The sequence below is a fragment of the Spinacia oleracea genome, chromosome 2 (assembly GCF_020520425.1).
Source record: "Spinacia oleracea cultivar Varoflay chromosome 2, BTI_SOV_V1, whole genome shotgun sequence".
Taxonomy (NCBI): Eukaryota; Viridiplantae; Streptophyta; class Magnoliopsida; order Caryophyllales; family Amaranthaceae; genus Spinacia; species Spinacia oleracea.
This window is the reverse complement of record NC_079488.1, coordinates 86,584,755-86,609,175: the sequence shown is the minus strand read 5'-3', so window position 1 is coordinate 86,609,175 and position 24,421 is coordinate 86,584,755. Positions and strand designations below refer to the sequence as shown.

The 24,421-nt window shown below is 37.1% G+C and overlaps 1 protein-coding gene across 1 annotated transcript; it reads left to right on the top strand.

The window, feature by feature from the left end:
* The first annotated feature begins 6,227 nt into the window (after window positions 1-6,227).
* Window positions 6,228-22,598, top strand: LOC110798551 (proliferating cell nuclear antigen-like). Its single transcript, XM_056836164.1, has 5 exons — window positions 6,228-6,540; window positions 6,799-6,951; window positions 7,043-7,137; window positions 7,239-7,422; window positions 22,387-22,598. The coding sequence occupies exons 1-5, from the start codon at window positions 6,228-6,230 to the stop codon at window positions 22,596-22,598; spliced, it is 957 nt and encodes a 318-aa protein (XP_056692142.1).
* The last annotated feature ends 1,823 nt before the right edge of the window (window positions 22,599-24,421 follow it).

Sequence of the window (24,421 nt, the reverse complement as noted above, 5' to 3'; positions counted from 1 at the left end):
ATAACATTTGCAACAACTAATCAAGGGTAAAGAATCTAAACATTATTTGACCTTATTGGTTCTAATCAAGTTGTTAACCTTAAAGGAATAAGGACTTAATCAAGAGTTTAGAAATTATGAATAAAAGCTCCCACTCAAACCAAGAATTATATGCTTTACTAATTTTAAACATAAAATGTATTTCCTAGTCTGTAGACACCTACATTTGTCCCTAGGCACGATACGGTGTGTTCGATGATGAAACCAAACACTGCTTGACTAATCTTTCCTAAATATGATTTGAACGATCCATGACTGACTGATGATCCCGTAAACCGTATTTCCATTTTTAGAAACTACTATTTATACTAACTGCTATGCCTGAACGCTGCCCAGAATGGCAACTGTGTAAGATAAAATATCCGAGTGTTTAAATCGCATTACCATTTATTATTGGATAAAGAATGAGAGTTGCATCTCAGCTCCTATTCTAAAGGATAGAAACCGTGATGAGATTCGGGTAAAAACCAATAAGACTGGAAAAGTGAAGTAAAACACCAGCGCTAGAAAATTCTAACGCTGGCAATGTAAGCGCCACAATTTTCCAGCGCACAAATCAAAAGCGTCATTATATTCTGGCGCTATAATTTGTTTCTCACGCAATCACGCAAAGATAGAGTTAATCTAGCTGTCACCAAGACACATCTGGAGCTGAGGATGTGAAGCGCTAGAAATTAACATCGCTCCTGATCCAAGCGCTGGAAATTTCTAGCGCTGCGCAGATCTCAGTCGAAAAACTCACGTTTCTTAAATTTATCTTATTCTGGCCTATTTTACTATAAATAGGGCCTCTAAAATCCGAAAAATAACACACATTCCTAACCCTAAACCCTAAGGTTGAGTATTGACCGAAGCTTTTTTCTGTCCCGTATTCGTGTGTCTGCCGCATTTAACACTCTATTAAGCAGACCCTGCCCGCATGATCACCTGAATTAGTCTGAATACTACCGAAGTGTTGCTGAAATCCCAACCCAATTCCTAAGCCTAAAACATACAAAAACTCTGGAAGAATCCCGACCCGCAGTCAGTCAGTCATCGGAAAGTTCTAAAGCCAACCGAAAAGCTAGTAAAGTCAAGTGGTAGGTGTTCATGAGAACCGCAGTAAAGCCTACGCTTTACTGTAACCTGAATCTATATTTTACAGCTTTCATCACCACATAAATCTGTTCACTTTAATCTGTTATATTACTCACGCCTAAATCAGATAATACTTGGACAAATCGGTTTATTGCTAAGCACCTTGAATTAATCTAAATCAGCGTTTTGACATCTGTTTAGTAATATTTGTGCATTAAAATCAATCCAGAATAGTAATGCAGCATAACGCATGTCCCATCATCGTCACAATTGAACTAGTAAGGACTGCGTCGCGTGGGCTAATGTCGGGCACTCCCCGTATTAGTAAACGTCCCCCGAATTCTCAATCTCTGCTCCGCTGGATGTAGTGATAACTGAAGAGGGTATGTGAAATTGAACGGCCTTTCGACTTCTTTTTTTGGCTGCAATAACTCGCCAGAGATTGACGATTATCTAAAACAAAGGTGATTGTAGGTTTTCCAACGATGGCCGGTAGAGACTCATAATTAAGAGCAAGAAAATGATCAGTGCTGCAAATTATTGGGGCTGATGTCGCTAGGTTGAAGAAAGAGTGATACTTATTTTCTTTGCCAGTTGTGTTTCATAAAACGAAAAACAAAAAACCACAAAAGTGTTTTTGATTTTTCCGTTTTTGTTTTGCGAAAACTGAAGGAAACTTGTTTTATTAAACCAAATCACCGAACGCGTTTTGTTTATTTTTGTGGTAAATAAAAACGGAAAATCAAAGCAATACCGAACATACTCTAAGATATTAGAAAAAAATTCTCTTGTTATATATCATTGGACTTATTTCAATATAAATTTTCCAAATATCAAATTGTAATAATTTTCAATACTACATAATTAAAGTTATCAATGCTCATTTCAGTGTAATGAAGACCGCATAAAATGCAAAAGTGAGGAATTTTATGGAACTGATGGCGTATATGTTGTAGACACCAAATTTATGTCTCCGGTATGAACTCGATGACGATAAACTCTATATCTCTTTAGTTGGGGAAACTCCGAGCAAATGCACCAATTTGTAAAAGGACAAAGTTCTATTTCAAAATTCAATTCCAAAATCCCAATTCCAAGCTTCGAAAATCCAAACTTCAATTTCAAACTCTAATTCAATATTTCAAATTCCAATCATCGAGTCCATTTCCCAATCCCGAACATCGGTTCAAAATTCCATTCTCCAAACACAATTTCAAAATCCAAGTACAATATCCAAAAAACCATGCCAAATTTTGCCTCTGAGGCACGATCCCACTCAAAATCATATATCAATTTACAAAATCGGTCCCCGACCCATAAATTTGAGCACTCCAGCCGCCGACCACCAAAATCGAGCAAAAAGGCAAATACCCATCAACCTTTCCAATAAGCAAACCCGAATTGGAACACATTTTCCTAAAAATATCGCTTTCAAAGACGCAAGAAATGTCTTTAAGTTTTCCAACCAAGAAAAGCTAAGGTACAAACCTTTAATGCAATTTTGTACCTTGGCAAGCCAAGCTCCCAACCAAGGCAAAGCCACACCTTGGTTTGTTGGGAATCGTGAAGGTGTAGGGGGTAGGATTTTGGTCAGTTTTGAAAAGGTTTTGGGATGTCGACTTTTATGAGTGTAGCAAATAGTTTTGACCAAATGTTAAAAAGACAAAAATGAATCAAGGTATTAAAAACCATGTGTGAAGCAAATGACTTGATTTTTTTACAATCCAACCCTCAAAGGGGATCCATTTGAAGCTCATGATTAGAAACACTAAATTTTGTGCATTGAAATGCTTTGGAAAATTGAACACCCTATGGATTTGAATTAATATTTTACATCGAAAGAGTCGTCACCAAAAAAATTATCGTCCATTTGAAAAGACTAAAAATCGTATAAGGCATAGGAATTGAAACATGATCGAGATCCAGATTCGAGAACAAAACACTTATTCGGATTAACTAAGATGTATTGAATTCAATACACTAATCATTTTCGTGCAACAATCCTAGCATGATTCTATTAGGTGGGTGAGCATGCTTGATTTAGAACACTTTGAACTGGAATTTGTTGTTCACTTAGATTAAGTCAAATTAATCAGAACATAGTCCGATTGTCCAATAATTATCTTATAATTAGTCGTGATGACACTTTTGCAACTCTTGAATTTAGCATGTAATGGTTATGCAGATAAGCATAAACATACATCACGTTTGCAAATAGAATATATTACTTGAATCGAAATTGCAAGAATTCAATGAAACAATTAAATAGCATGTAAGAATAAATAATTGAAATTGAAGGTTTTGGAAAAGATGGAGCTTTAAAGACTTTGATTTCAAAGAATCAAGAATGTTCAAGTATGATGTGTTGTTCTTGAAAGCTTCAAAAAAAAATTAATTAATCTAAGTTTATGTGAGGTTTCTCAATTTAAAGTATCATCGATTTTGTAAGTGTTCGAAATTGATTTTGAAATTGAACGTGAAGTTGAATTTTATGACTTGAAATTGAAAAATTAGGAGACTTGGCATGAAAAAGAGAGGGTAAGTTGTTTCAAGTATGAAAAACCAAACTTTTGTATGCTACTAATATTGAAAAGTTCTAGTTTTAAGGAGAGGTTTCTCTCCTTAAAACATTATCGAATATTGGCCTTTTGAAATTGAACATGAAACTTGAAGTTCATGAGTTATAGTTTGAAGATGGGTTTGCACATCTTCAAACATCCGTGAATTTTTTGAAAAACTTAGAATTTGAAATCAAAATTGGATGATGATTTTGTTAAAGAGAGTTTCAAGAGTGAGATCTCTTAAACGAATCGTGAATATTTTAAAATGATTTTTGAAAATCGTAGCATAGAAATTGTAAGAGGAGTATAGAAAATAATTTGGAGGAAACATTTAAGTGTGATGTTCCTCCAAAGATTACTCCTAAATGAATATGTTCCTAGTTAACGAGAGTTATACTTATGTTGAACATCCTTGGAATTGCACAAAGTAAGTAAATAAATCTATACCTAGTCTATAAAAAGGATAACCATAGATTATTTGAAGCCATATGTCACCATAGTTTATTGGAAGCCATGTGCCATCTCTCATTTCATTCATCAATTCATTATTAGTTATTTATTTATTTTTTATTTTTTTATTGTTATTATGTTTTACAACTTTAACTCCTCTTCCACTTCATCTTCCTTATTCAACATCAATTACTAATAGTCCAATATATACATTAACCTCTTCCACTTAATTCACCCCTTTAACATTCAATATTAATTCAACATGTAATTTTTATATTTTTTCAACCTTCAAAACTGATAAAGGTAATTTTATACTTTTACAAAACTGAATTCTTCAACATCAAAGTCGTACCAGAAAAGACGAGTCTCCCTAACCATACCTTCATATTGATCACATCCGATCCAATATGTAGCCCCTTGAAAATAAACATTATTTCTAATGTCGTTTAGAATCATTAAATTCCAAGACTTCCAACCATGCACATCCATCTTATTGGATTCAGATATGATCCTCCAATGGCGATCATTGAGTGAATAAATCCATATTGAAAACTCGTTAGTATTTATAAAATCATCTAACATCCGAAAAGCAACCACCTTATAATCATTGGTACAAGGGCTGAATCCCATAAAAAACATATCGAACATGCATTTGGTATTATTGGAAAGAAAAGGGGGAAGTAGCAATTCCTTTTTAATAAAAGGGTTCCACAATCTCAACGTCCCTACACCTATTTTATCAGATATCAATATCAATCCATTACAACTACCCAAAATCTTGTACTCATATTCGTTACTTTTTCCAACAATTGAATATGGTATTATTCGGTCATCATCCAAATTTAACAAGGAAGATTTTTTTAATAAATTTGATCTTCTTGACCGTCTTTGGGTCGCAATGGAGAACCAATAAGAATTGTTGTTGTAAAGCTTAATATGCATTAAAGTGAAAAGAGAGGAATCAATTAGAGCGCACCAGGTTTTACAAACACACCTAAATCTTAATAGGGTTTTTACCGGCATTCGCGCCATGACCTCCATCACTAACTCCGTTGGAATGCTCATAAATTCCGGCAATCTTTTGCCAGAGGTTCGGCTCTCCGTGCTTCTTGTTTTGGCCATTGTTCCAATCCTCCGCCCTAATTAAACAGACCAAACTATCGATATAAAGGGAGAAGGGATGAGGGTTTCATAGGAAATAAGGTTAGGGTTAATCGATAGTGCAATGGTTAAACTGATGTAAGTATTAAGAAACATATAAAACACATAGTACTATGTGTACTACGTACTAGGTATATGTTTAGAGAGGCATAGAGTTTTTATGAAACTCGACCTTATAATGATCTAATCCTATTGAATATGTTGATCAATTTCATGATAAGTAAGATGCTAAAGTCTTAAACGTAGTTGGATTAGTATTGTCTCTTTGTCATGTGATGAGTATAAATATGAGATGCAAGTTCAATAATTATGACAATTCTTAACAACACTATTTCTAGCTTACGAAAAAATTCAATATTGTTTGCATGAGTTGCAAGTTCAACCTCTCGATCGGTTAAAATACTAAGGTACAATGCTTTTCTGGGTTTTTTTTTTTTTGATCATGCTTATCATGACTCTCAATTAAGGGTTTTTTTTCCCCGGATTATGCAATTAGGTTGAGCATTTAGACAAGTTCTAACTTCTAAGTTTCTAACATACCCCCTCCATCCCTAAAAGATGACTTCTTTTTTACGATCTCTAATACACGATCTAAAACGCAAATATCTCAAAATCTACACAAGTTATAATTATATAAAGTGGATATTCTAAAAATATATATTGAAAAGAGTTTAATAACACCCCACCTATATTATATATTTTTGATATGTTAGTGAGAATGCCAGTGAAAATTCATGGTCAATTTTCGAAGTTTAACCCAAAAATTAGCAATAATGGGCAATCTGTGAGGAAGAGAGGAAGTAACTAGGGCATGAGGCATCATAGCTTGTAAATTCCTAACTTCTATAATAACTTTAAAGATTCAATCTTTTTATATTTACCTTTTTTTTCAAGATGTTTTATTGATGTGCAATTAATATGTTTTGTGTAGCTAAAAAAATGCTTGAATTACGACTAGCACAAGGAAACCTTCTGAAAAAGGTCTTAGAACCGATCAAAGATATAGTGGATGAAGCCAACTTCGATTGTTCAAAGACAAGTTGCTCTTTACAAGGTCATAGACCAATGGATTTTGTTGAGCTCTTGCTAAGAGCTGAGGGTTTTGAGCATTACAGATGTGATAAGCATTACTTGATGGGGATGAATCTTAATTACATGTCTACCATGTTTAAGTGTGCTGGTAATGATGATATTATCACTATTAAGGCTGATGATGCAAGTGATAAGGTTAATTTCGTGTTTGAGAGCCCCAGTAAGTTTCCCTTTTTGATCTGGAAAAGTCAATTTTTAGTGTTATCTTCGGATATACGACTTTGTTCTCTTCATCTGTTCTTGTATGATTTTTCTAGTTTTTGGTTTGTATTGTTCAGATAGTTTTTTATTTGTGATCATCTGATTCTTTTTGGTCCGGTGTGGTATAAATTTGAACAAAGCCGACTACTACTATCAAAATTGACTCTTAATGAATTTGTACTAATAAGTTACTAGCTGATGTTTGTTATGATGACAGACAAGGTTAAAGTTTCTGATTTTGAGATGCACTTGATGGACATAGACGTTGACCGGTTCGATTTCCCTGAAGCCGAATATGATGCCAATATAAGGATGCCTTCAGCTCAATTTGCCAAGATTTGCAGAGATTTTAGCCAAATTGACGACACTGGTACTGTTTTGTACTGTTTTTGTATCTTATCCAATGGAATTGTCCTGGTTTTTCGAGTTTTGTTTCAAGTGCTAATACATGATTATTGCAGTTGTAATCTCCGTGATAGAAGAAGGTGTTAAGTTTTCGATAACAGGTGAAATTGGAACTGCAAGTGTTGTCTGCAGACACACACCGTCTAACAAGGTATATACAAATATTCACTAATCAAATGCACCATTCTAAAACAATAACTGGTTTGTATTGTAAAGTAGTGATATTAATTTGGCTTGTACTTGAAATTGTAGCCTGAAGAAGCCACATTAATAGAGAGGAATAAGTCAGTGGAACTGCCATTTTCACTAAGATACATGATCTCGTTCATCAAGGCAACACCGATCTCGAACACTGTCACAATCAGTATATCTTCAATGCTTCCTCTTGTGGTTGATTACAACACTGCAGAGATGGGTTATATTCGGTTACAACACTGTTATGATACATATGACAATACATAAATCATGCGGAAACAACCATTAAGCCAGGAATACATATTATTTACACATAATCATATAGCATAATTTAGATGCATACTCTTTGTTGCGTGCCTTCCCTAGCTGCGCCCGAACCGAACAAGAACAAGTCTTTAGGACTCCAAGTGTCGTCCCTCCGTAGATAGTCCACAGCACGTCCGGATCCGCCTTAAGATTGACCAACTAGAATCGCCCTTAAGGTACTAGAATTTTCGGCACTATTGAGCAAGGAATGTGGCTGAATTTTTCTCTTAAAACTCACTTTGAATACTTGAATTAATCTCTGAAAATATATGACCCTAGGCACGTATTTATAGAGTTATGGAAAGGGAATTGGAATCCTAGTAGGATACGAATTAATTAAACTTAGAATCCTATAAGAACTCTAATTAATTAATTTATCCTTTTAGGAATAGGAATTTAATCATATACTAATTCTAATAGTTTTAGGAATCGTGCATGAACACAAACTCACACACACACACGACAGCCACGAGGGCCGCCCATGCGTGCGTGCGAGCAGCAGCCCACGCAGCGAGGCCCATGGCCTTAGGCGCGCGCTGGGCCTGCCTTGCGGTGGGCCTGGGCGCTGCCTTGGCTGGGCGCGCGTTTGGCTTGCTGGGTGATGGCCCGACTTCGTGCTGGGCCTTCGTCCGGCAGGCCTCGTCCGATGCTAATTCGTACGATACGCTTCCGATTAAATTCCCGGTTCCGGGATTCATTTCCGATACGAACAATATTTAATATTTACGATTCCGTAATCAATTTCCGTTTCGAACAAATATTTAATATTTCCGTTTCCGGAATTATTTTCCGATTCCGATAATATTTCCGATTCTGGCAATATTTCCGTTTCCGGCAATATTTCCGATTCTGGTAATATTTCCATTTCCGATAATATTTTCCGATACGTACCATGTTTCCGTTTCCGGCAACATCTACGACTTGGATAATATTTATATTTCCGATACGATCCATATTTCCGTTTCCGGCAATATCATCGTTTCCGGAGTATTCATTTCTTGCCTGTGACGATCTCAGCTCCCACTGAAACCAAGATCGGTCGATTCCGAATATCCATAGATGGAGTATCTAATGCCATTAAATACTTGATCCGTTTACGTACTATTTGTGTGACCCTACGGGTTCAGTCAAGAGTAAGCTGTGGATTAATATTATTAATTCCACTTGAACTGAAGCGGCCTCTAGCTAGGCATTCAGCTCACTTGATCTCACTGAATTATTAACTTGTTAATTAATACTGAACCGCATTTATTAGACTTAACATAGAATGCATACTTGGACCAAGGGCATTATTTCCTTCAGTCTCCCACTTGTCCTTAGGGACAAGTGTGCATTTCCTAATTCCTTTGTCGCTCGATGCTTGCTCTTGAACATAAGGTAAGAGTTGTCATCCTTATTATGTCCAGAGGTGTTCCTCGGTTTCAGAGTTCAACTGATCAAATAAACAGATAATCATAGCCTATGATTCATCCGAGCACGGCCATGCATTTCACAGTTTCTAGCTCTCCGAGTGGCCTTGTACAACTTTTAAGCATCTCATCCCGATTTATGGGAGGACAATCCCAATCTTGCGATCTTGAGATTAGACTTCGTTTGATAGGTGATTACCTGAGAGTTGCCTTTATAGCCTCCTTTTACGGTGCGACGGTTGGTCAACGTCAAAGCAACCAGTTCTCAAACAAGTAATCTCAAATCACTCAGGTATTGAGGATTTAGTGTCTAATAATTTAATGAAATTTACTTATGACAGACTTTCATCTCTTACAGTAAAGTTTCATAGGTCTTGTCCGATACTAGTCTTCCCAAAGTAAGTATCTATGCAAATGATTATGACATTGCCATGTCCACATAGTTCAAGAAACAGAACTACTAGTCATCTTGCATTCTAGTCGTCTAACGTTTTCTATGCGTCCAATTTTATAGAAAACTCCGACTAGGGACCATTTTCAACCTTTGACATTCAAGTTCACTTGATAGACATTTCTTAGTCACAGGACTGGTCCTGACAGTCTATCTTGAATATATCGTCAAATTGAAGGGACTCATCATTTAATAAACCACAAATTAAATGGAAAAATGAATTCTTTTCATTTATTGTGAATGATTAACCAATAATGTTTTACAAAGATTTAAACTCTAAAACTTCAAAACATTAAACAGAGACATCAAAGCCATTCTCCAATATGCTTGATTCCCATAGCTGCAGTGTGCGAGTTGTGCTTCGCCTCCGGCAGAGGTTTAGTTAATGGATCTGATATGTTGTCATCAGTTCCAATTTTGCTTATCTCGACTTCTTTTCTTTCAACGAACTCTCGTAGAAGGTGAAATCTACGAAGTACATGCTTGACTCTCTGGTGGTGTCTAGGCTCTTTTGCCTGTGCAATAGCTCTGTTATTGTCACAATACAGGGCTATTGGTCCTTTAATGGAGGGGACTACACCAAGTTCACCTATGAACTTCCTTAGCCATATAGCTTCCTTTGCTGCTTCATGTGCAGCAATGTACTCCGCTTCAGTTGTAGAATCCGCAATGGTGCTTTGCTTAGCACTTTTCCAGCTTACTGCTCCTCCGTTGAGGCAGAAGACAAACCCAGACTGTGATCTGAAATCATCTTTGTCGGTTTGGAAACTTGCGTCCGTATAGCCTTTAACAATTAATTCATCATCTCCACCATAGACCAGGAAGTCATCTTTGTGCCTTTTCAGGTACTTCAGAATGTTCTTGGCAGCAGTCCAATGCGCCTCTCCTGGGTCTGACTGGTATCTGCTCGTAGCACTGAGTGCGTACGCAACATCCGGGCGTGTACATATCATAGCATACATTATTGAACCAATCAATGATGCATATGGAATCCCATTCATTCGTCTACGCTCATCAAGTGTTTTTGGGCACTGAGTCTTGCTTAGAGTCATTCCATGAGACATGGGTAGGTAGCCTCGCTTGGAGTCCGCCATCTTGAACCTATCAAGCACCTTATTGATATAAGTGCTTTGACTAAGTCCAATCATCCTTTTAGATCTATCTCTGTAAATCTTGATGCCCAATATGTACTGTGCTTCTCCTAGATCCTTCATCGAAAAACATTTCCCAAGCCAAATCTTGACAGAATTCAACATAGGAATGTCATTTCCGATAAGCAATATGTCGTCGACATATAATACTAGGAAAGCAATTTTGCTCCCACTGACCTTCTTGTATACACAAGATTCGTCCGCGTTCTTGATGAAACCAAAGTCTTTGACTGCTTCATCAAAACGTATATTCCAGCTCCTGGATGCCTGCTTCAATCCGTAGATTGATTTCTTTAGCTTGCATACCTTTTTAGCATTCTTTGGATCCTCAAAACCTTCAGGCATTGTCATAAACACAGTTTCTGTTAAAACGCCGTTTAAGAAAGCAGTTTTGACATCCATCTGCCATATTTCGTAATCGTAATATGCAGCGATTGCTAACATTATCCGAATAGACTTTAGCATTGCAACTGGTGAAAAGGTTTCATCGTAGTCCACACCGTGGACTTGCCTGTAACCTTTTGCAACCAATCTAGCTTTGAAAACTTCAAGTTTCCCATCCTTGTCCTTTTTCAGTTTGAAAACCCATTTGCTTCCAATGGCTTGGTAGCCATCTGGCAAATCGACCAAATCCCATACTTGGTTTTCAGACATGGAGTCTAATTCAGATTGTATGGCTTCTTGCCATTGCTTGGAGCTAGGGCTCGTCATAGCTTGTTTGTAAGTCGCAGGTTCATCACTTTCAAGTAATAGAACGTCATAGCTCTCGTTCGTCAAAATACCTAAGTACCTTTCCGGTTGAGATCTATATCTTTGCGATCTACGCGGGGTAACATTTCTAGATTGACCATGATTCTCACCAGATTCTTCTAAAGATCTCTGAGTTTCATCCTGAATGTCATCTTGAGCATTCTCTAGAGTTTGTTGTTCGACTCGAATTTCTTCGAGGTCTACTTTTCTCCCACTTGTCATTTTGGAAATGTGATCTTTCTCCAAAAAGACACCATCTCGAGCAACAAACACCTTGTTCTCAGATGTATTGTAGAAGTAATACCCCTTTGTTTCCTTTGGATAGCCCACAAGGATACATTTGTCAGATTTTGGATGAAGTTTGTCTGAAATTAATCGTTGACGTATACTTCACATCCCCAAATCTTAAGAAAAGACACATTTGGAGGCTTTCCAAACCATAATTCGTATGGAGTCTTTTCGACAGCTTTAGACGGAGCTCTATTTATAGTGAGTGCAGCTGTATTTAGTGCATGTCCCCAAAATTCTAATGGAAGTTCGGCCTGACCCATCATTGACCTGACCATGTCTAGCAAGGTTCTGTTCCTCCGTTCCGACACACCGTTCCATTGTGGTGTTCCAGGAGGAGTCAATTCTGATAGAATTCCACATTCTTTCAGATGGTCATCAAATTCATAGCTCAGATATTCACCGCCTCTATCAGACCGCAGTGCCTTAATCTTCTTGCCTAATTGATTCTCTACTTCACTCTGAAATTCCTTGAATTTGTCAAAGAATTCAGACTTATGCTTCATTAGGTAGACATAACCATACCTACTGAAGTCATCAGTGAAAGTGATAAAGTAGCTGAAACCACCTCTAGCATTTGTACTCATTGGTCCACATACATCTGTATGGATTAAACCCAATAGTTCATTTGCTCTTTCTCTAACTTTAGAGAAAGGTTGCTTTGTCATTTTGCCAAGTAAACATGATTCGCATTTACCATAATCCTCTAAGTCAAATGGTTCTAGAATTCCTTCCTTTTGAAGTCTTTCTAAGCGTTTCAAGTTTATATGGCCTAATCGACAATGCCACAGATAGGTGAGATCTGAATCATCCTTTTTGGCCTTTTTGGTATTTATGTTATATACTTGTTTGTCGTGATCTAATAAATAAAGTCCATTGACTAATCTAGCAGATCCATAAAACATCTCTTTAAAATAAAACGAACAACTATTGTCTTTTATTAAAAAGGAAAATCCCTTAGCATCTAAGCAGGAAACTGAAATGATGTTTTTAGTAAGACTTGGAACATGGAAACATTCTTCCAGTTCCAAAACTAGCCCGGAGGGCAACGACAAATAGTAAGTTCCTACAGCTAATGCAGCAATCCGTGCTCCATTTCCCACTCGTAGGTCGACTTCACCCTTGCTTAACTTTCTACTTCTTCTTAGTCCCTGTGGATTGGAACATAAGTGTGAGCCAGAACCTGTATCTAATACCCAAGAAGTTGAATTAGCAAGTATACAGTCTATAACGAAAATACCTGAAGATGGAACGACTGTTCCGTTCTTCTGATCTTCCTTTAGCTTCAAGCAATCTCTCTTCCAATGCCCCTTCTTCTTGCAGTAGAAGCATTCGGATTCAGAAGTGGGTTGACTGACCTTCCTCTTTACAGATTTGGCGCCAGTTTGCTTAGTTGGGCTGGCCTTGTTGCCACCTTTCTTAGCATTCCTCTTCTTTCCAGATTTCTTGAACTTGCCCCCACGCACCATAAGCACATCCTGCTTATCACTTTTGAGCGTCTTTTCAGCGGTCTTCAGCATACCGTGAAGCTCAGTGAGCGTTTTGTCCAGACTATTCATACTGTAGTTCAGTTTGAACTGATCATACCCGCTATGAAGAGAATGGAGGATGGTGTCTATGGCCATTTCCTGAGAAAACTGCTGATCCAGCCGACTCATATTCTCAATGAGTCCAATCATTTTGAGAACATGTGGACTTACGGGCTCGCCTTTCTTAAGCTTGGTCTCAAGAATTTGCCTATGAGTCTCGAATCTTTCGACTCGAGCCAGATCTTGGAACATGTTCTTCAACTCACTGATGATTGTGAAAGCATCTGAGTTGATGAACGTTTTCTGCAGATCCGCACTCATGGTGGCGAGCATTAGACATTTCACATCCTTGTTGGCATCAATCCAACGATTGAGGGTTGCCTGAGTGACCCCGTCGCCTGCAGCTTCGGGCATCGCCTCATCTAGGACATACTCCTTTTCTTCCTGCATAAGAACTATTTGCAAGTTCCTTTGCCAGTCAAGGAAGTTTTTCCCGTTCAACTTCTCCTTTTCGAGAATTGATCGAATGTTGAATGAATTGTTGTTTGCCATATTAAAAACTACAATTGAAAAGAATAAACAAATAAATAATCATTCACAGTTTCTCTTAATAAACATAAATTCTAGCATACATGCATAATTCAATGTTTATTAAGCATTTTATTCAAGTTATGTGTTCCGGCAGGTGTGAATAAAATGATTCCAAGATCCTAAAATCATTGAAGAACTAAGCACAGTTTGTCGACTTAATCCTAAAACATCTTAGGTAAGCAAAAGCCTTTGCTAATAGTCTAGAAACTATTCTTGGTTGATAGGTACGTCTAAGAACTTATTAGGTAAACCTATCGATTTTGCCACGACATAAAAGGACTCCTTACTTATATCCTTGAGTTTCACCAAAACTAACATGTACTCACAATTATTTGTGTACCTTGCCCCTTTAGGACCAATAAGTAACACCTCGCTGAGCGAAAACTATTACTAGATTGATGTAAAGGATATCCAAGCAAGTGTATATTTTGGCATGGCACCTTTTAACTCAATTTTTAAGTTTGGAACTTAAGGCTCTTACTATGTTGGTTAGATTTTAAGTGAACTAAAATCCTTAATCATGCAACATAATCAAGCTTTTGATCTCATGCATTTTAAGACATATTTAAAAGCAATAAATAACTTAAAAAATGCATAAGATAAATGTGATCTAGTATGGCCCGACTTCATCTTGAAGCTTTGACTTCAAAGTCCGTCTTGAAAATCTCCGTGGGAGGCACCATTTTCTTCAAATAGGATAAGCTATAACTAATTACAACTATTTGATGGTACGCAGACCATATTTGAATTGAAAAATAATTTTTGGTACTTTAGACCAATTACATTCAAATTAATGGTACGCAGACCATATTTTCTATCCTATTTGGGCCATACTAGTCACTTCATAACCTGCAAAACAGTATATATACAATATATACCATTCACCCATTCATTATCATGAATGGCCCACATAGCTGGTTAGTAAAACACATTCTGCATCACGTAAACATTTGCAGCAATTAATCAAGGGCACCAATAATCTACCAATTATTCAGCCCTTATTAATTCTAATCAAGTTGTTTTAACCTTAAGGATTTGTAGACCTAATCAAGAGTTTTATGACTAAAAGGGCTCCCACTCAAACCAATAAATTCATATGCTTTACTAATTTTAAACATAAAAATGTATTTCAAGTCTAACCGGAAACATACAAATTTAATTAAAATTTAAAGCTCATATAAATTTATAATTAAAATCCAAAAGTTTAATTTAATTTCAGTCGTATTTAAATTAATTCATGATTTTAATTTTAGTAAAATAATTAGAATAAATAAAATTTATTATAATTACAATATTCAAAATTAAAATCCTAGAAAATAATTTAAATTATTAATTTTAAAATTAATTAAAATTACGTAAACTGAAAAATTTTAAATTAAACATTCAAAACGATCTAATCGTAACGCAAACACCCTACGCATCGCACGCCCATGGGCCGCACGCACACAGCCATCGCTGGCCATGTGCGCGCAGCCCATGCGCTCGTCGCATAGCTGCTGCATCTACCATCGCAAGCCATCGCACGCTTTGGTGCTCGCTGCGCGCGCTCCATCGCTCGCTGTGCGCGCGAGCCATTGCTCGCTGTGCGCGCGAGCCATTGCTCGCTGTGCGCGCGACATCGCTCGCTGTGCGCGCGAGCCATTGCTCGCTATGCGCGCGAGCCATTGCTCGCTGTGCGCGCGACATCGCTCGCTGTGTGCGCGAGCCATCGCGCGCGATCAACGCTGGGCGCAGCGCTCGTGGCACGCGAGCTTGCGCTCGCTGCGCGCGAGGCTGCGCGCTCTTGCGCGAGGCAGTGCGCGTCGTGGCGCAGCTCGCTTGCTGCCCACACACGACTGCCATGGCTCGCCTTTCGCCCATGCCCATTCGTCCATAGCTCGTGGCCCACGACACAAGGCAGGGCTGCTGCCTTGTGCTCGTGCACCATGCCTTGCTCATTGCATTCGTGCCGCACGGGCGACGAGCTCCCTTGCTCGTCGTCGCATGCCCGCACTATACAACACCCCTTAAGGGTAACACGAAGCGTCCATTGCTTTGTGCGTGCAAGTTATATGAACGAATCGCATAAAAATTTAAAATTTATATATAAAATTAATGACAAATTAATAAATAATATTAATTTCATAATTTTAGGGCGAAAAATCGAAAATTTATTATTCAATTGATTTCCGATTGTCTTGGATTCAAGTCTAGGTCATAAAAATTTAAAATTTATCATAAATTTACAATTTTTATGGTGGTTTTTAATCATAGGTTTCTAATTAAATTATAATTAATCATGAAAATCAAATTAATTCTAAATTATTCTAATTTTCAACAAATTAATCATAATTACAAATTAGATTGCATAATTAACAAGGCTAGGCATTCAAACTTGTTAAACATATACAGTAGGTCAATCAAAAATTCAAGATTTATCAACAAGAATCGCAAATATTTAATTTAACATCTTAAATTTACGAAATTTTGCATTCGAAAAACTAAAACCTTCGAAAAGTCATAGTTAGGCTTCGAATTTGAGAATTCTGGGTTCGGCAGAAAAATACTTTTTTTGTCAAAATTTTAGAATGCCTTTTACATGCGGAATTGACACAAAAATCACTCGATTTGGATGAGTAACGAAGAAACTGCCGAAAAACTGCGTACGTATAATTAAATAAACGCAATTTGCAATTAATTAACAATTACGAAAATTAATCACCCTTTTAATTCATGCAAATTTGTAATATTTAACCATGTTCATGCAATTTAGATTATGAAAATAATAAGGGGCTCTGATACCACTGTTAGGTTATGATACATATGACAATACATAAATCATGCGGAAACAACCATTAAGCCAGGAATACATATTATTTACACATAATCATATAGCATAATTTAGATGCATACTCTTTGTTGCGTGCCTTCCCTAGCTGCGCCCGAACCGAACAAGAACAAGTCTTTAGGACTCCAAGTGTCGTCCCTCCGTAGATAGTCCACAGCACGTCCGGATCCGCCTTAAGATTGACCAACTAGAATCGCCCTTAAGGTACTAGAATTTTCGGCACTATTGAGCAAGGAATGTGGCTGAATTTTTCTCTTAAAACTCACTTTGAATACTTGAATTAATCTCTGAAAATATGTGACCCTAGGCACGTATTTATAGAGTTATGGAAAGGGAATTGGAATCCTAGTAGGATACGAATTAATTAAACTTAGAATCCTATAAGAACTCTAATTAATTAATTTATCTTTTTAGGAATAGGAATTTAATCATATACTAATTCTAATAGTTTTAGGAATCGTGCATGAACACAAACTCACACACACACACGGCAGCCACGAGGGCCGCCCATGCGTGCGTGCGAGCAGCAGCCCACGCAGCGAGGCCCATGGCCTTAGGCGCGCGCTGGGCCTGCCTTGCGGTGGGCCTGGGCGCTGCCTTGGCTGGGCGCGCGTTTGGCTTGCTGGGCGATGGCCCGACTTCGTGCTGGGCCTTCGTCCGGCAGGCCTCGTCCGATGCTAATTCGTACGATACGCTTCCGATTAAATTCCCGGTTCCGGGATTCATTTCCGATACGAACAATATTTAATATTTCCGATTCCGGAATCAATTTCCGTTTCGAACAAATATTTAATATTTCCGTTTCCGGAATTATTTTCCGATTCCGATAATATTTCCGATTCTGACAATATTTCCGTTTCCGGCAATATTTCCGATTCTGGTAATATTTCCATTTCCGATAATATTTTCCGATACGTACCATGTTTCCGTTTCCGGCAACATCTACGACTTGGATAATATTTATATTTCCGATACGATCCATATTTCCGTTTCCGGCAATATCATCGTTTCCGGAGTATTCATTTCTTGCCTGTGACGATCTCAGCTCCCACTGAAACCAAGATCCGTCGATTCCGAATATCCATAGATGGAGTACCTAATGCCATTAAATACTTGATCCGTTTACGTACTATTTGTGTGACCCTACGGGTTCAGTCAAGAGTAAGCTGTGGATTAATATTATTAATTCCACTTGAACTGAAGCGGCCTCTAGCTAGGCATTCAGCTCACTTGATCTCACTGAATTATTAACTTGTTAATTAATACTGAACCGCATTTATTAGACTTAACATAGAATGCATACTTGGACCAAGGGCATTATTTCCTTCACGGATGGGTTAGACGATGGATGAAAAGTTGAGGGATGGAGGCGGATGAATCTCCATCGGCCCGATCTACCTCTGATCCATTGCCACCCTTACTTCAAATTACACCTCTATTTAATTCATATATTACCAAAAATCACAAGTCCTCACTAATTAAAACTTTAAAAGACAGCTGAACAACCATTATACAACCACCCGTTCTATGAACGGGCTCAAAAGCTAGTTTAATGAAAAAGAAAGGTAGAAGTGAAGATTTAGACGAGTCCTCGAAAATTTAACTAGAGTTAGGTGTTGATTGATCTCCAAGCTTGGAATCTCGAATTTCTTAGAACCTTAGAACATCGAACATTGATTGTTGAAGGGTTTTGATGATTGATTTAAAGTATTGTAAAGAATGAATTTTAGTATTTTTTTTTTGCTTAATTTTGTCACTAGAAAATGGAAAAGATTCGTGGTTGTGTTTGGATAAATTTCTACCTCATTTGCTACTGGAAAAATAAGGGTATGTATAGAGTTTTGAAGGCGGTGGGGTGTTTTCATCTATGCTTTACCGGGGTATTGTGTGTATGGGCCAAGAGCTGCACACTTCCCGAAACGAGTGGGCGTGGCTTCGAGCTTGGTTTCTAGGCATGTTTGTTTGTACTTTGTGTTTTTGGCTGAGGGGTAAGATGTGAGATATTATTTGCGACTTGAAAGACATTTTGGGAAAATGTGTTTCGAGTTCGGAAAAGAGGCTAAGGATTTATTTTTGTTCGAGTTTCAAAATTGGGGATCGGGTTGCTCGGTTTTGGGGATGACGCCCGTTATTGCAAATCGGTACATGACTTTGATTAAATCTGATTTTGGATTCAAATTTTGTAAATGAGGCATAGAAATGTGTTTGAAATTGAATTGGAGTAGTCACTTGTCAAGAATTAAAGAGTATATGTGCATTTAGAGTCGACTTCTGATGTTTCCATTTTATATAGAGTCGACTTCTGATGTTTCCATTTTATATAGAGTCCCCCCCCCCCCCCCCCCCCCGTCCCTCATTGATTACTGGTCTTAATTGCGCTCTTCAGAGCCATTTTTAGTACTAACGTGCTTCTTGTATTGTGTTTGTAGTTTTAGGTTTATTATGGTAGAAATTATCATATTTGGGTACATTTACTACTTATTTGGACCACTACTAGAGATGATGTACTTTTGAGAACACGAGTATTGAGTTGGAAGAGTTTTGAAGCAAAGCGAATAGTGAAAGAAGTAGAAAATTGACTCTCGTCCACTCTTTTGATCATAACTCAAGTTCTAAAAATCCAAATGCAGTGATTTCAATTGGTTTGGATTCTAGACTTCAATATCTTTCTAACGAGTGATCATGTTCCTAATTTCAACGAATAACGAAGGATTTATGGATTTTTGAAGATAGAGATTTGTGTAGTTTTGCACCGAAAATCGATCGGGCATCCAAACCCGACTGGGAGCGAGTTCAACAAGGTTTTTGAACAAAAGTCCGCCCGACTGGGTGCCGAAATCTGGTGGCACCGGATTAGAATGCAGAACAACTTCGGAGCAGCATAAAGCACCGAAGCCCGACCGGTTTTCCAAACCCGATTGGGCTTCGCTGCATTCCCTTGCTTTAGTCGGTTTTTGATGTACGATTTATGGGAAAATATAAATATTCTATTTGTTTCTTAGGTCGAGTTATCTTAGGCCCCGTTCGGCATCCTTTTTTGTGTCCAGTTTTCTGTTTTTTACAAAACTAAAAGCCAGAATATGAAAACCACAAAAAGTATTTTCTAGTTTTTTGTTGCCAGTTTTCATAATTAATATGATTACTATAAGTATGATTATTTTTTAGTTCATGATTCAATCTAAATCACATGGCTTTTAAAACCCAAAAACTAGAAACTAGTAGTAGTACCGAACGAGCCCTTAGTTTTTAGCTTAGTTTTATTATTGGAGAACTCCGTAGTTTTTGGTACCTTAGTGTTCTATCAAATTCTTGTTGATTACGTTCGTGATTTCAATTCAAGACTCAAGTTTTACTTTTTCAGATTGGTATATTTTTATTCTATTTCAATTTGTGTAATTGGTTAATTATGTTTATCATGGTTTCTATAAAATTAATTGCTTTATTCATTATTATGTGTGAGTAGTTATTTTTCTAGGGTTTAGGGGATCCATGAACGTATAATTGAGATTGAATTTCTTTTTTTTTTTATTGATTTATAATCGTGATTTCTATAGTCTACTTTAATTGTTCGTCAATTCTATTCGGCCAAACTATTTTCATCGAGTTTGATTAACCTTAGATTATGCGCCGAGAGGTATAAATCTGATGTTTTAGATCTGTGACTATTAGATACGAGAGATGCATGTTTTCTTAGTTATGATTTTTAATTGATTTTTATTGTCCATCGTCCAATCCTAGTCTACATTTGTGGTGAACCGTTGCCCTGGATTCTTTAATATTGATTTTTTTGTTATTTAATTATCATTTTAGTTTAGTCATATAAATCCAACAACTTTTACCTATTACTTGTAGTCTACACCTGTCGATTAATAGTAGACAAAATGTTGTTTCCCTATGGATTCGATCTTGACTTCCCTTGCTATTTAGTTAGTGAAATTAGGTTTATCTTTGATAAGGTGATACGACTTTAGCCTTCAACTCCGACGTAGGTTGAGTGTTTATGAGATTATTCAAACACACGAGTGTTGTGAGTTAGGAGGGGCAACTATTAATTTGATTAGTGCGCATGTTCATCATTAATGTAGTGAGAGAACAGTCCACATTGGTTCACTTAGCCAGCCACAAAACAAGAGGAATGACTTTCATGGTGAGATATTCTAATCCTTGATCTTATGCGTATATCTTGTGATCTTTGTGTGACCTTAGTACAGGTTAATGTGTGACTATGAGTAATTGATGAGTCGGTCTTGATACTTTCATGCTTCTATTTTACCCTTGATTTATAACTTATTTTTCTCTTGTTGGGGTGAAGCAATAGTGCGCATATCTCATTCATGCTCTTTGCTTAGGGAAAAACAAAGGTTTAGCTTGGGGGAGTTTGATATGTCCATTTTATATAGAGTTTTTACACCCGTCCCTCTTTAATTATTGGTCTTAATTGCGCTATTCGGAGCCATTTTTGGTCTAATGTGCTCCTTGTAGTGTGTTTGTAGTTTTAGGTTTATCATTGTAGGAATTCACATATTTGATTACATTTCCTACTCATGTGCTTTTGAGAGCATGAGCATTGAGTTGGAAGAGTTTTGAAGCAAAAGAAATAACGAAGGAAGTAGAAAAATGACTATCGTCCACTCTTTTGATCGTAAATCAAGTTCTACAAATCCAAATGGAAAATGCAGTGATTTCAATTGTTTTGGATTCTATACTTAAAGAGATTTCCAACAAGTGGTCACTTGTCAAAATTCGACGAGAAACGAAGAAGTTATGATGTTTTGAAGGTGGGCAGATTTGCACTCGCGCCCGACAGGGCTCCCAAATCCGATCGGGCCTAACCGGAGGACTTTAGCAACTGTGTTTTCTTTCTTAGTAATTATTTTGAGTTGCATATATATAAATACCCAAGTGGTTTGAGGCCCAAAACCATCTTTTTCGTACGTTTGAATTTCCTATGTTCTATTTGCCAAACACTTATTTTCTCTCAAACTTTGTTATTCATATTATTCACTTTCAATTTAAGATTCAACCTTTCGCCCATCGATTCTCTATTCACTTTGCTATACTTATTTTAATTAAATTTCGTTATTTATTAAGGAAAATTTGGTAATATTAAACCAACCTTGGCCGATTTTCTTTTATTAAGCCCTGTGACATTTTTTTTAATAATGGACCATTACGACCTAACTACTTTTATTGGGCATAAGTGACTGGTTACTAGAAAGAAAGGCAAAGTTTCTAATGCTGACAACCAAAACATGGTTTCCTTCCGAAATTGCTTGCCATGTAATTCATTAATTGCCAACTACCCAAGATTTCCTTTTTTTAAAACAAAACCCTAAACTTTTCAACTTTCTCATCTCTCCTCCCTGCTCTCGCTCTCCTGCACTTCCTCAAAATTATCACCGAAATTCTCTCAAAATTTCTTGTCAAAATATTTCTCCGTTGTCTATGCGTCTAGGATTCGTTAATCAAAACCCCAAATTTCATCAAACTTCACCTCAATCAAACTCTAATTTTCAACTTCGGTCGTCATATCTCCTCTATTATCCCTTTCTTTACTTTGCTGAACTCGACATCCACAATGACCGCATCTCTTTCTCGAAGCTCCACCACCCTTTATCATCGTTGCAAGTTCACTTATTTTGTTCCTGCAATGGCATCATTTGCATCCCTAACCCCTTTAAAACTGACATCTTCTTGTTCAATCCGCTAATCAAATCACATCGTAACCTCCACGTCAATCAAATTCTTAACTCTGATATCGGTTATGTGTTGTTTAGGTTTGGTACGACAACAAGAACGATGATTACAAGGTTTTGAGGCTAACTCAAGGGTTTAGACAAGATTTTTTTACAGTGAAAGCAAATTATAGTCTTTGAACAAAAATTCGTGGAAATCCATTGAAGGTATCACATTATATCTCATTTATGTTGATTGTCATGGTGTTCTTGTTAATGAGGCCTTGCATCACATAGTGAATTCCGAAGAATTGGATTCATCGAGTAAGTTCATTGCTATTTTTGATCTTCAGAATGAGAGTTTCTTGCTTATGGACTGCTCAAAATTTTGGGGTGAGGGTGAGAGGTGTGAGGGAGAAACAATGGTGGAGAAGAAGTAGAAGAAAATGGTGGAAGAGAGAGGAATGCAGAGGAGAAAAAGAAAGAAATGACGAATTATAAAGAAAAAAAATTAAAAATGAATAAATATTACAACGGTAAAATGCCAGGTAAGACATATCACCGCCTACAACAGGTTTATGACCTGTTAGGCCCAATAAAAATAGTTAGGTCGTAATGGTGGGATTACTAAAAAAAAGTCATAGGTGGACTTAAATAAAATAAAATCGGCCAAAAGTTGGATTAATATTACCAAATTTTCCATTTATTAATTATCTTTTCCATTAATATGTTTAATTATTGCTTCAATTTCAATTATGCATGAGTAGTTTATTTCCAGGGTTTAGTGGATCTATAAATGTTTGGTTGGGATAAGATTGGTTTCAATTTTGATTGTTAATTATAATTTATATAGTCTTCTTTAACTGTTCTTCAATTTTCTTAGGCTGAACTAATTTAATTAAGTTTGGTTAGCCTTAGTTTATACGCCGAGAGGTATAAATCAGATGCTTTTGACCTATATAGGGATATTGCTAGTAAATTACGAGAGCCTGCTAGTTCTATTTCCTAACGGAAACATAAGATTCACGAGATGCATGTTTTTCCTAGTTGTGGTATGATTATTGATTAATTCAGTCCATTGTCTAATTCTAGTCTACATCTATGGTGAACCGCTGGCATAGACCTTTTATTATTATTATTATTATTGACATTTCTTGATTTAATCATCGCCTTAGTTTAACTAGTGTTTCTTGACAACGCACTACCAGCGCGGTTTTTTAGGTAGTAATTTTTTTTATTGAAATGTATAAATTACAATTATATTGCAATCCCAACCTTAGGGTTTGGTGAATATTTGGTTGGGAATTTGTGCCAATTTCCGGAGGTTTTAGGCCTCTATTTATAGTGCAAATGGCCGGGTAAAGATAGATGTTTGAAGAGTTAAAAGTTCACTGAAAAAGAAAAGCCAACGCAAGATATTTCTTGCGCCTCCCTGGTCAGCGCTGGAATTTAACAGCGATGGCCTGGTAGCGCCACATGTGTTGAAATCCACGGCATCTTTAGGATATTCTGGAATGTGATTGGGCGAAAACCAAACAGAAGTGCCAGAAAAGAGTGGCGCTGGAGTGCAACGCTGGAAAAGAATGGCGCGTGACACCTACGCGCCAGAAAAATCTGGCGCTGGTAAATTCTATCCACGAGCGTTTTAGATCCTTCCGGTTTATTCCGAAGTCTATCTTTTTCCTACGGTTTTATCTCTTCTATAAGATTGGTTGGAGTGCAACTCTTATCTTTTAGTCAATATCTATCTTATTCGGTTTCTATATTTAGTGCTACTTGGAATGGCAGTTACTACAAATAGCAGTTACTATAAACGGAAATATTGATTCAGAGATCATTCCAGTTAGTTGTAGGATGCTTGTTGCTTATTTAGGAGAGCTTTGACAAGTAGTTTCCGGTTTCATCATCAAACTGTCCGCTTTTAGCCAAGGGTCAAATGTAGGCGTCTACACCACCTATTAATGAAATCATTATCATTCTTCCACCCTTTCACCTTCAAATCTACACAATATGGACCCAAAATAAAATCTCATCAATTTCACAAATCAAACATGGAAATTTAAGGAAAAAGACTTGCCTCAAAACCTCACTCTCTGAAACTCTCCAATGGCTTCCGCCACTTTCTCTCTCCTCCCTTCTGAAGGAAATAATGCCCTTGGTCCAAGTATGCATTCTATGTTAAGTCTAATAAATGCGGTTCAGTATTAATTAACAAGTTAATAATTCAGTGAGATCAAGTGAGCTGAATGCCTAGCTAGAGGCC

Coding starts and splice junctions, on each gene's coding strand:
- LOC110798551 (XM_056836164.1), top strand. CDS start 6,228: ATGCTTGAATTACGACTAGCACAAGGAAACCTTCTGAAAAAGGTCTTA. Junction 7,138..7,238: donor GACACACACCGTCTAACAAG/GTATATACAAAT, acceptor TTGAAATTGTAG/CCTGAAGAAGCCACATTAAT. Junction 7,423..22,386: donor TTATATTCGGTTACAACACT/GTTATGATACAT, acceptor AATCCATTGAAG/GTATCACATTATATCTCATT.